General features: G+C 33.1%; 1 protein-coding gene across 1 annotated transcript; it reads right to left on the reverse strand.

Annotated features, from left to right (window-relative positions):
• Nucleotides 1-8,209: 8,209 nt before the first annotated feature.
• LOC123947009 (olfactory receptor 6C6-like) lies at nucleotides 8,210-9,151 on the reverse strand. The gene has a single exon (XM_046012940.1). It carries the CDS (start codon nucleotides 9,149-9,151, stop codon nucleotides 8,210-8,212), a length of 942 nt encoding a protein of 313 aa, XP_045868896.1.
• Nucleotides 9,152-13,011: the final 3,860 nt, after the last annotated feature.

Consider the following 13,011-nt stretch of genomic DNA (forward strand, 5'->3'; position numbering starts at 1 on the left):
ATTCCTGTTGCATTTTATATAAAGGAAATGAACAAAGGAACCCCTAATGATATCAATATATCTAGTAGTAGCTTCCAATACACAGTTTCTTCTGGTTTGTTATGGTTTTTTTGCTTTCATGTCTTTGATATTCATCTTTATCTCTTCTTAAGCATTATTTGCACAAAAATCTTTGTTCCAAAGAATTTAATTTTCTTTATGTTCTGCAAGAGATACTTTTTTCTCATCACATCCTTTACCTGTGAGCAACTGAAAGAAATGGAGCTAAGTTTTCAATATGTCTCTGTCAGCTTTGAATTCTAGTCAAGAATATGAAGTATTTTATTTATTTTATATTTAATGTAGCATACAATGTAAAAGTTATTACAACTCTTTATTTGTACCTATTTACAACCTACTTAAAACTATATTTATTTATATCTTTTGAATTACTGTTGAATTATATATTTTTGAACTTATATCTTTTGAATAATTTTGTATTATTTATATCTTTTGAATTATTGCTACACACTCTATTTAATGAAATAAAAAGATAATTGTGGCAGAGAATAACCATTAGTGTTGATAATCAAATTAGAAAATATTAGTTTATCTTGAAAAGATTGTGGGGGCATCTGAATGGCTCCGTCAATTAAGCATCCACCCTTGATTTTGGCACAAGTAATGATCTAATGGGTTTGAGATCAGGCCCCATGTCACATTCCATGCTTACTGGGGAGTCTCTTAAGGATTCTCTCCCTTGGGGCGCCTGGGTGGCTCAGTGGTTAAAGCCTCTGCCTTCGGCTTGGGTCATGGTCCCAGGGTCCTGGGATAGAGCCCTGCATCGGGCTCTCTGCTCGGCAGGGAGCCTGCTTCCTCCTCTCTCTCTCTGCCTGCCTCTCTGCCTACTTGTGATCTCTCTCTCTGTCAAATAAATAAATAAAATCTTAAAAAAAAAAGGATTCTCTCCCTCTGCCCTTCCTATCATGCACTCTTGTTCTCTCATTCTAAAATAAATCTCTAAAAAAAGTAAATAAAACTAAAAAAAAACCACAAAAAACATTGTGCATTAGAGTATATTCCATTGAAACTAGTTTAATTTGTGTTAGAGAATTATGAGCAATTACAAATATTTCAGTTAAACCTGACAAATAATATACTAACAATCATAAGAAATTATTGAACATACCTGCCTCATGAAGGGTAGAGCAGCTTAATAATTTCAGTAAATTCCTAAGCCTGGTTTGAGAATCATCCTAATATGCACATCAACTTCTGATGATTTCATGAGTACAAATGTGTTGAAGAAATTATAAGTTATTAATCACACATATTCTTGTATCATTTTGAAAGATGAAACTAAGGATAACATTTTTTCTCTTTTATTTATCTTTCCTATAATTATTTCTTCCCATACATGGCATAGATTTAGAAAAATGTCATCTCATTTACTGAACTTAATATATAAATTTCATTTTGGCAAATAGGAAGTATATAAGTTTCAAAAGAGAGAATATCTCTCAGGATATGATAATAGCTAAGCTGATATGTTACATGATGTAGCTAATATTTTATGCAGAAAAAAATACTTGATTGTGATCAGATTCTGAAAAAGTGTCTTTCTTTGGTTGTTTGCGTTTTTTAAAATATCACCTCGTAATAACATTACAGTTTAGTAAGTTTAACTTAATTATTTTTATTTGTATTTTTTATTTTAATTCTAGTTATTTAGCATATATAGTAAAATTGGTTTCAAGATAGAATTTAGTGATCCATCACTTACATGTAAGTGCACTTACAGTGCTCATCACAAGTCCTCTCCTTAATACCTATCGCCCATTTAGCCCAGCCACCGCCGACCTCCCACAGTTTAATCACTTTTATTGGGAAGTTTGGATAAGAGTCATAGAAGGTAAATAATCACTCAATGGATATGGAGTTCATTTGGATTAGAAAAACAGAGGAGACTTTTCTGTAAATTTTTATTTTCCTCTTTCTATTTCTAAACTATAATGTTGAACATGGTGGAGAATATCACTCTGCCAAATCCCTACCTAAATGTTTTAATGTATTCCCTCTGCCAAAATTTCTCCTTCTTGGAAATCTCACTCATACTGATTTATATTCATAAATTGTTGATAACTCCCTTGACCGAAGAGTAAACATTTCCCTAGAGTGTTGGTACAACTCAATTATTTTTTCTTCATCTTTTTGGGAGCTTCGGAATTGTGTACTCATATGTCCTATGACTACTCTTTTGTGGTCTGCAATCCACTGAGTCACTTGATCATTATGCCCAGAAAAATATGCTACCAACTTGTATCAAGTTGTATTAGTTCATGGGAACTAGGTTCATCTCTTAACATACTTTGAGGCACAGATCAAAGTTCACTTAATGGTATTTGGATATCTAATTGTTTCAGCTGTAAGTGCTGAATACTATGCTACATCCACTGAATCACTAAAGAAAAACTCTCTAAGACAGAAAACAGAAAACAGTAGCAAAAACCAATGAAGACAGAAGTCAAATCTTTAGGACATAAATATAATTGATACATCTCTAGTTAGGTTCATCAGGGAAAAATAGAAGACACAAATTACTGATGTTAGCACTATAATATGACTTCACTACAGATCTTGTGGATATTGAAAGAATAATGATAAAATATGAACCAGTTTTTGGCAAAAATATATAATTTAATTGATAAAATCCGTGTAAACCATAAACTTCTAAAGCAGTCAGAAGGAATTTATAAATGGAGAACTTTATAACAGCTAAAGTAAATGATTCATAGTTATAAATGTTTCCCCCCAGCACACACACACACACACACACACACACACACACACACAAATCTAGGTTTAGATGGCTTACTTATGAATTATACCAAAAATTTCTAAAAATACCAACTATACACACATTCTCCAAAAAACTGGAATAGAGAATACTCAATTCATCCCTAAGTCATCATTATCATGACACAAAAACACAGAAAAGGAATTAAAAGATAAAATAAATTCAGAAAATATTACTTATGAATACAGATAAAAAATCTAAAACAATATATAAAAATTAAATCCAATAACATATTAAAATGATAGTATACAATGATCAAGTGGTGTTTATTTGTAAAATTCACTGTCCATTTAACATTAGAAAATATATTGATGTAATCCTTAACATGCATACACAAATGCATCAAGCAGTATGAGAAAAAAATATTAGCATTAAAAAGAGAAATAGACAAATCCTTATCATAGTTAGAAATTTCAACAACTCTATTCAAAATGGGCAGAAGTATCAGGCATAAAATTGGTAAAGACACAGTTGGACTCAACAACACCAAGAATCAACTGTATGTAATCAGCATCTATAGACCATTTCAACCAACAACAGCTATATACCTTTTTTCCCAAGCTCACCAAGACAGATCACATTCTGGGCCCTAAAACACACTTTAAAAATTTTAAAGACTAGAACTGATGCAATATTGGCTTTCAAATGACATGATATTAAACCAGAAACAAATAAAAAGAATGAATGAGAAATCTTAAATTATGTATAGATTAAATAACACTTCCAAATAACACATGGATCAAAAAGGAAATCTCTAGAGAAATTTAAAACTTCTATATTTATTATTTATTTATTTATTTTTGTTGTTATGTTCAATTAAACAACATATAGTACATCATTAGTTTTTGATGTAGTGTTCAATGATTCATTTGCTGTGGAATAGCATGGAGGACCAGGAAGGGAGGGAAAACTGAATGGGAAAAAATTTTTAAATAACATTTAAATAAGTGAACAGAAATATTTATTAAAGTTTGTGGGATGCAGTGAAAGCAATGAGGGAATTATAGCGTCCAATGTACTTACTAGAAATGAAGAAAAATCTATAATCAGTTAACTGTTTCCACTGTAGGATATGGCAATTAAAAGGATAAAAATAAGGAAGCCTTATGAACAATTCTAAAATTTGATAACCTAAATGAAAGTGACCATTCTTTGAAAGAAACAATTTGCCAAAAATCAAATAAGAATAATCCAAAAAAGTTTATATCTAATAAAAATTCATTTAATAATTAATTTCATTCTAAAACAGAGAGCATCAAGCATTCCATGTTCATAGTTTCTTAGAATACTATTGATACCACCCCAAACAATTTACAGATTTAGTTCAATTTCTATCAAATTCTAATAGTATTATTTTTTTTCAAAAATGGAAAACAAAAAAAAAAAATCGGAAAAGTTGATTCTCAGATTCAAATAGAACTTCAAGGAAACTGAATATCCAAACCCATCCTGAAAAGAAGGAAACAGTGAGAAGACTCACATATCCCAGTATCAAAGCACACTGTAATGTGGAGTAATTGGAATGCTTTTATATTGTTAGTGGGAACGTAAAATTGTGTAGTCACTATGGAAAAGTTTGGCACCATACGTAGGCTAGAGATGTTTTGGTCAAGTTTGTGTTATGTTAAAAGGTAGAGTCCACTGAAATCTGACTTACAGAATAGAAAAGGCTATCATGAAGAGTAATAGAGATATATAGACTTTTAAAAAAAGATTTTATTTATATATTTATTTGACAGAGAGAGCAAGAGAGTACAAGCAGGGGGAGAAGTCAAGGGAAAGAGAGAAGCAGACTCCCCTTCGAGCAGGGAGCCCAATGCGGGACTCAATCCCAGGACCCCGGGATCATGACCTGAGCTGAAGGCAGATGCTTAACCACCTGAGCCACCCAGGCACCCCAAAATATAGGCTTCTTTGGTTTCTGTCTTTGCTTTTATCTTTATATGGCTCTATTAGTACAATGTGTCATCTTTTTGTGAAGCTTGGATTAAAAGAAAACAAATTCAGGGAGTTTGATAGAGTTAGTGAATTTTTGAGTAAAAATTATATTAGTGAAGATTTAGGGGATGTTACTGCTGACTAACAGAATATTAAAAGGAGGTTGGATGTCCACAGCAATGTGTTTATGAGGATATTAAGAGAGTAGATATCTCTGTAACCTTTTATCTTTAAATCTCTTTTTTCCCCCTCTTCTCCCATTAATCTCCCTTCTTCATAGAAATCTACTGTGAGAAACCACACAGCAGTGACATCTTTTATTCTTCTTGAATTGACCAATGATCTGCAATTAGAAGTGGATATTTTTTCCCCCTCTTTATTTTTGTCTTTACCTACATCTTGGGTGTCACTGGGAATCCAACCATGATCACCCTCACCCTGATGGACTCTGATCCAAAGACATCCATGTATTTCTTTCTCCAGAATTTCTCATTTTTAGAAATATCATTCATAACTATTTGCATCCCCAAATTTCTTGTCAGTATAACAAGAGGTAATAAGGAAGTAGGAAAGCTGAAGGGACTCCATTTCAGAAAGACTCCATCTCTGCTGTTTTATGCTAAGACCCGTTTACTCATGTTTCATGTATCACCTCTGAATAAGCCAAAGAAGCTACGTTCTTAACTCAAGGGAGAAGAAGAAAATTCAACATTCTCTGGGTTTTGTCCTACTCCCCCAAATGCCTGATAACATCCAAGAAGAGCCAGATTCCAGTCATGTTCCAGGACATTAGCTTCAAACAAATTTTGCTGACGCCAGCATCAATACCCTTATCTTTGGTAATTCATAGAATAATCCCTGTTGTTCACCTGATGCTCACTTTTCCCTGGATTCCTGGAGAAACACACACCCTAGACAATTTTCTAATATAAACGCCTAGCCCCCCAAAACAACAAAAAGACTCATTCTCGTTTCTTTTCTAAGTCTGCCAGTCACTCTGTCTACTATTCTGTCTGTCACTTACACTAGTCAATAAACTCTGTTTCTACTTACTCTGGCTCACGTTTGAGTTCTATCCTGTGGGAAGTCAAGGACCCTCTTGGCTGGTCCTGTGGGACCCTTCCCTGGGTCCTTGGACCCAGTCTGCCTGCATCAATAAGACCATTTCTTACAACAGTTGTACAGCACAGTTGTTTTACACTGGCGTGGATGCAGACAAACTTTTTCTTCTGGTTCCATAAACCAATGTTTATCTTCAGACTAGTACTTTACAGACTATGGGAAGACTTCCTTAAAAATCTCAATAGTTACACTTAAACTATTTGACTAATGAGACCTTTATTGGTGAATAAAAGGGTTCAAATAAGTTTACTATTTTAATGATCTAAACAATAATCTTGTTTTTAGAGGGGTTGAATTTCCTAATTATGAAGCTTCCAAAGAAATGGAAAATAGAATTATAACAATATGGCCTTAGAAAAAATACATTTAGTAGTCTTAGAAGATTCTCAGAATCATTGAATGAAAGTAAGAGTAATCATACTTTCAATAATAAATTTAAGAAGTAGCTTGTAAATTTGTAAGTCAAATGAGAATTCCTTATTGTCCATGAATTGCTATAAAAAGGCCAAATACAAAGTTTTTTTTTGCAGATAAGAGTCTAAAAACAGTCCAACAATTGCAGTCAGATGTATATATATAGGGTTTATAAACAGATGGAAGTATTAACCTAATTACCCTGAAGAAAAGGAGTGAGATAGATGAAAGATATTCTTCTATCACTTCCCTAAACCAAAAGTAAGGGTGGAATACCTACACAAAGGAAATGTATATTTCCTAGATGGAAGTTTGCTGAATCTTTGAATATGGAGATGTACACTATTGTTGCCAAAGGAATAGAGCCTGTGCATATTTTCTTCAGATCAGAATTAACATAGTTTTGCTAGGTAGAAAGCAAGCTGGAATTGAGAGAAAGATTTTGGCAAACAAACCTTATACCAGGTAATAATTTGACACTACATTGCTATGAAAAACAGTGAATTTAGTTCATAACAATTTTAGAAAACAGACAGCTAACATAGGATATACTGGTTTCATTCCAGAAATAGGAATGAAAGGGCAGGAATTATAATTGTAAGTTACATTTAAAAGGCTACCAAAGTGATTCTTCATGAAACATTTCAACATTACTTAAATACCAGGTGTAAGTCCAAAATACTTGTTACCTCTACCTGTATTATATATATCATATTAAGTACTAGTTGAACCACATTCTTGAATTGTTCAAAATAAGCAATATCTTTTACTGGGTGCAAAACAGGCGCCTGGGTGGCTTAGTCAGTTAAGCATCCATCTCTCCGTTTTGGTTCAGATCATGAGATCAAGGTCCACATCAGCTCTAGGCTCAGCGGGGAGTCCACTTCCCTTTCTCTCTGCCTCTCCCCCTGCTCTTATACACACACACACTGTCTCTAAAATAAATGAAATAAAATCTTCTAAAACATTATCCTACTTTATATATGGAAATTCTGAGACACAAAAATTTTATGCATTCTGTGAAGTATTCGACATTGTATTTGTAAGGAAACTTTACTGAAACCAGGCTGAATATCTCCAAAATCTTGTTTTAAACATTAGATATACTAATTCCTCAAATGCATGTGGTTATTTAATACATCTGTGCTATTTGCATATATTTAGACTTAAGACTTCTTTCCTTATGTATATTTTTAGTCTCACTATTACTTTCTCCTAAAAGGCCTCCCAGAACTCCAAAATAACTCAGAAACTCTACAATATGCCCCATATAATTTTAATATCCTTTTATTACAACACTAATTATACAATGTGTATTAATATTAGAGTTATGTGTTTGTCTCCTGTATGTAAGACAAACTTCTTAAATATAAGGATGAAGCACTTTGCAATGTCTGAAATAAGGGGGATACATAATAGATGTTTAATTAACAAATTAAATATAGCAAATTATACTTATAAAAGGCATATTTTTTAAAAGTCGTGGTTTCTAGATGCTAATATACAATCAAGAAATGTTATTTAAAGCTTGTGGTACAAATTTGAGAGGTGTTTTCATTAAGAATAATAAAATGTAACGGTGGAACTTAGCTGCAAGATTCTCCAAGAGAATGTCCATAGCAGATAAGTAATGAGGCAGAAAAACACAATCAGAAGAAATGAATGAGGGTGCCTAGGAGGTTCAGTCAGTTGAGCATCTGCTTTTGCCTCAGGTCATGATCCCGGGTCCCGGGATCAAGCCCTTCATCAGGCTCCCTGGAAGCCTGCTTCTCCCTCTCCCTTCAGCCTCCACTCTGCTTATGCTATCTCTGTCTCAAATAAATAAACAAAATCTTAAAAAAAAGAAATGAATGATTTTTTTTTTAATTTTTAGAGCAAAGCTGTGATTTGTAACATTCATTACAACTGCTTTTTTGAAAAACACATCTTTTGTAACATATCCCAGAAGACTTCTTTCACCTGCTGGTTCCTTAGGGTATAAATGAAGGGGTTTAGTAAAGGGGCAACTGAGGTATACAGCAAAGCTATGCCTTTGGATACAGTCACCCTTTCTTTGGCAGATGGTTTAATATACACAAAGATGCAGCTCCCATAAGTCATGGAGACAACAATCATATGGGAAGTACAAGTGGAAAAAGCTTTGGTCCTTTGCTGTGCCGAAGGGAATTTCATAATTGTCTTCATGATGCAAGTGTAGGAGAGAATCACTAACACCAATGTGACCACAAGGGTCACCACAGCAAAGATAAAAGACATCAATTCTAGGACACGGGTATCTGTGCAGGATATCTGCAGGATAGGAGAAGTTTCACACATAAAGTGATCAATTATTTTGGAAGCACAGAAATTGAGCTTGAGTCCCATAAGCATAGGAGGAAAGATGATTAGGAATCCGGTTAGCCAAGAGGAAAGTACAAGCCAATAGCACACTCTGTTGTTCATAACGATTGGGTAATGCAAGGGTTTACAGATGGCAACATAGCGGTCATAGGACATAGCAGCCAGAAGGTAAAACTCTGTAACTCCCAATAAAAGAATAAAAAACAATTGAGCTGCACAATTATTATATGAGATGGTTTTTTCTCTAGTCACAATGGTTATCAAGTATCTGGGAATACATACTGTTGTGAATATGATTTCTAAAAATGAGAAATTACGGAGAAAGAAATACATTGGTGTCTTGAGGCGAGGATCTAGCAGGGTGAGGAGGATAATGATTAAGTTCCCCATCAAGCTCAATGTGTAATTAAGAAAGAGAAACATGAAAATCACAATTTGCAATTGTGGGTCATCTGTCAGTCCCAGGAGAATGAACTCTATTTCCATTGATTGGTTTTTCATGTCTCTTATATGCACCTTAACAAATATACATAAGAAAAAAGACAAAAAATTAAACATACACATGAATATAATATATTGTAGTGTAATATAAATTTTCATATACATATACACATTAACCTATGTATAAATATATATAAACCTAAATACCTATACATAAGCCTGTGTATATAACTCAATTATATAGAAATTAACCTAAATATATACAAACTAAATAAATATATATATACTAATTGCACATCTTAACTAAACATATATGTTTTTTTTTTTTCATTTTTTTAAAACTAAAATCTTTTTTTTTTTTTCCCTTTTTATTAATTTTTTCAGCGTAACAGTATTCATTCTTTTTGCACAACACCCAGTGCTCCATGCAAAACGTGCCCTCCCCATCACCCACCACCTGTTCCCCCAACCTCCCACCCCTGACCCTTCAAAACCCTCAGGTTGTTTTTCAGAGTCCATAGTCTCTTATGGTTCGCCTCCATAAGAGACTATGGACTCTGAAAAACAACCTGAGGGTTGGGGAGGGGAGGCGAACATATATGTTAACCTAAATATTTATTTATTTACCTAATGCAAGAAAAAGGTATATATTCTCAATTTATCTATTTGGAAAGGATTTCTCCAGTCTGAAATTTGTGATGACACGTAATTACATGCTATGACAATACTAAGTCCTTTTTCATCTATTAGTTCTCTTTATTATAATATTTCTCACATTTTTTTCTCTGGAATTGAATATTTTCTTTGGTTAATATGCATTTTTTACCCATTCCTCTTTAATGGACTCAACTCTGCATGAATAATTTAAATAAAAGAATATGAGTTATTTTAAACGTATTTTTCTAGCTTTTTTATTCCATATATGCAAATACACTATGTTGTTCTGTGTTTTAGAATGTGTATCAGGGTGATTTGCAAAATCAGGATATACACTTATATTACAAATCCTGTGATAGTCAATGACTAAGCAGGACTGATTTCCATTAATTCGGTAAAGTGAAATTTTTTCTGCACCTAGAGTTCACAATTATTAATATGAATTTTCTTCACTGGCTTTGCTATATTCAAATGGACAGTTCTTTTTCAGTATATATAACAAATACAACAAAACAAAACATGACAAAAACAACATATTTTAATAAAAAATATTCTGTATTTTTTGAATTAACCTTTTTGAGGTTCCTACATGTGTCTACATAATTTGGGTCACTCCTTTTTATTTTACTTTCCCAATATTCTTTGTAGAATTGTTGAATACTAACAGAAATTATTGTAGGGAAGTGAAATCTGCCACTCCTAAATGTCAGTGTTTGAGGAACAACTGTTTACTGGGCCACATGGAAACAATGAGATATACAGAAGAATTTTAACAGACTGCTAAATTCCTCCCTCTCTATCACACCTCTTTCATATTACATTGTAGTTGTTTATGGTGATGGTTCCCTTTTGGAGCAGGGAGCATTATTTAAATTTGGAGCATTATCTAAATTCTTTCAGACATTTGAGGAGGAGGTAAAAGGTTGTAAAGGGGGAAAAAAGGAGGTAAAAGGAAAAACATTCTGAATCTTACATTTCTCAAAAATAATTAGCTTAAATTAATGACCATACCAAAGAGACACATTTTGGAGTGGCAGATTTCACTTCCCTTTACCAAATTAATGGAAATCAGTCCTGCTTAGTCATTGACTATCACAGGATTTGTAATATAAATGTATATCCTCAAACACTGACACTTTTTTGTTCCTTTGAATTGTCTTAGTTCCCTTTGAAGTCCCAGACCTCCACATACTTCTTTGACCAGAATGGCATATAAGTCTCAATTGCCTGACTGCCTATTATTCCCATATTCTCATGGAGCCACCCATATATATGCAATTAATTTCATTTTCTCCTATTAATCTGGCTCATGTCACTTTAATTCTTAAACCAGCCAAAAGAATCTTGAATATTAGGGTCATATTTTCTCTCCCTAACATAATATTAACCCGTTTTTTTTTTTAAGTATAAGAATTCTACTTATTTCCATGACATACTATTCTCTTTTATGTGAAACATGCTAGTCTGTTTCATTATATGCATTACTTGCAGACTTATAAAGGAAATGGTTTGCTAAAGCACTCTGTTATTTTTATTCTTTTGCACTTGTCTTATTAATATTGCTGATTATATATTATTTTTTCTTATTTGGGCAAAGATAAAACTGTTCCATTCTCAATGTGCTTTTCTAAAACAGATTTTAGGGAATAGCTTTAATATTTTTAATGGCAGTTGAAGACTTGCAATCTTCAACTACTGTGTGGCCACAAGTTTTATATAAAAATATATGTTTATCCTTGTTATAACTCCCATCTTGCTCTATTCTTATTTGAAAAGCTATGGTCCAGGAGTTAGCATACAGTTTCTGTTACCACGTGGATCTAACAGACTGTTCTAGAACTATGGTATTTTAGATTTTAGAAAAGAGATGCTCAGCATTTTTTCCACATTATTTTACTCAGGAAAATAATTGATGAAGAGAATCAGAGGAAATGAAAGTTACATAACTATATATGAATAAAATAGATTACAACATCTGTTAATACACAACCATTAAAAAAAAAACAAACTGTAAGCCTTAAAAATGTGTAGTCAAATTCAACTCCCTGAATGAGACTATTCAGGGACTAAATTGTGCACTTAACTTAATTTCTGAGTTTGAAGTCAAGTTAAAATTATAGTCCCCTTACCTTCTGGCATCTACTGCATCTAGTATCCCTTATATGCACATGCCAGATATTTATGTTAACATAATTAATCATGATTTTGCTCTCTTATTATCATATTTTATTTTATAAGCTGGATATTTCCTATCTATGATTTTTTTTTTTATTTATTTTTTTTCAGCGTAACAGTATTCATTCTTTTTGCACAACACCCAGTGCTCCATGCAAAACGTGCCCTCCCCATCACCCACCACCTGTTCCCCCAACCTCCCACCCCTGACCCTTCAAAACCCTCAGGTTGTTTTTCAGAGTCCATAGTCTCTTATGGTTCGCCTCCCCTCCCCAATGTCCATAATTTTTGTGGGAGGGACCATGAACATATGTTCCTTCTGTAAAGAATTTCCACATCCCTTAAATTTATACTCACTTTGAAGTTCAGAACTCAAGTATTAATAATTTTAATGGACATCCATCTTCTTTTCCAGATAACTTACATTTTGTGAAAGCTGGTTTTTACAATTGCTATCATTCAAAGCCTCAAAATCAGTAGTTATACATTAAAACAAAATAAAGTGAGACAACTAAAAAAACTCGGGGCATCATCTGATGACAGTTAAGCAACTATCCTGAGACTCCATATTGCTTTCTATCCACTTATGAAATGCTGCAGCTTTATCATTTTCTATTTACCACAGACTCAAGGGTTCTACTGAAATAAAGCAAAGAGGAAAAAAAACAAAACAAAACTTATCCATAGGATCAAAGTTCCAAAAATACTAATTACTGGCAATAAAAAACACCATTGTAGTCTACCTTAAACAAAAGCTGAAGTGAAAGTATCCCAGAGGAGTATCATTAATAATTTAGAATAATGGATGAAATAGTTAACAGGATCATCAGGAGTTCATCGTCCTGGGGCAACACAGAAAAATCCCAAGCAGAGTTGTACAAGCCCAAGACACAGCCTTGCTTCCAATTAGCAACAGAAGTAATTTTAGACTTTATTGCAAACTATTTTACACTCTGGCACCTGGTAGTGTATTTACTTACAAGTAACAAGCATAACATTTTATCATATTAATAGGTTGAGGTTTCAATTGGATATTTGGTGAAATTACTTTCAAGTGAACTGATTTTTAGCTATTAAATATAATTTAT

The sequence above is a fragment of the Meles meles genome, chromosome 7, assembly GCF_922984935.1.
Source record: "Meles meles chromosome 7, mMelMel3.1 paternal haplotype, whole genome shotgun sequence".
Classification (NCBI taxonomy): domain Eukaryota; kingdom Metazoa; phylum Chordata; class Mammalia; order Carnivora; family Mustelidae; genus Meles; species Meles meles.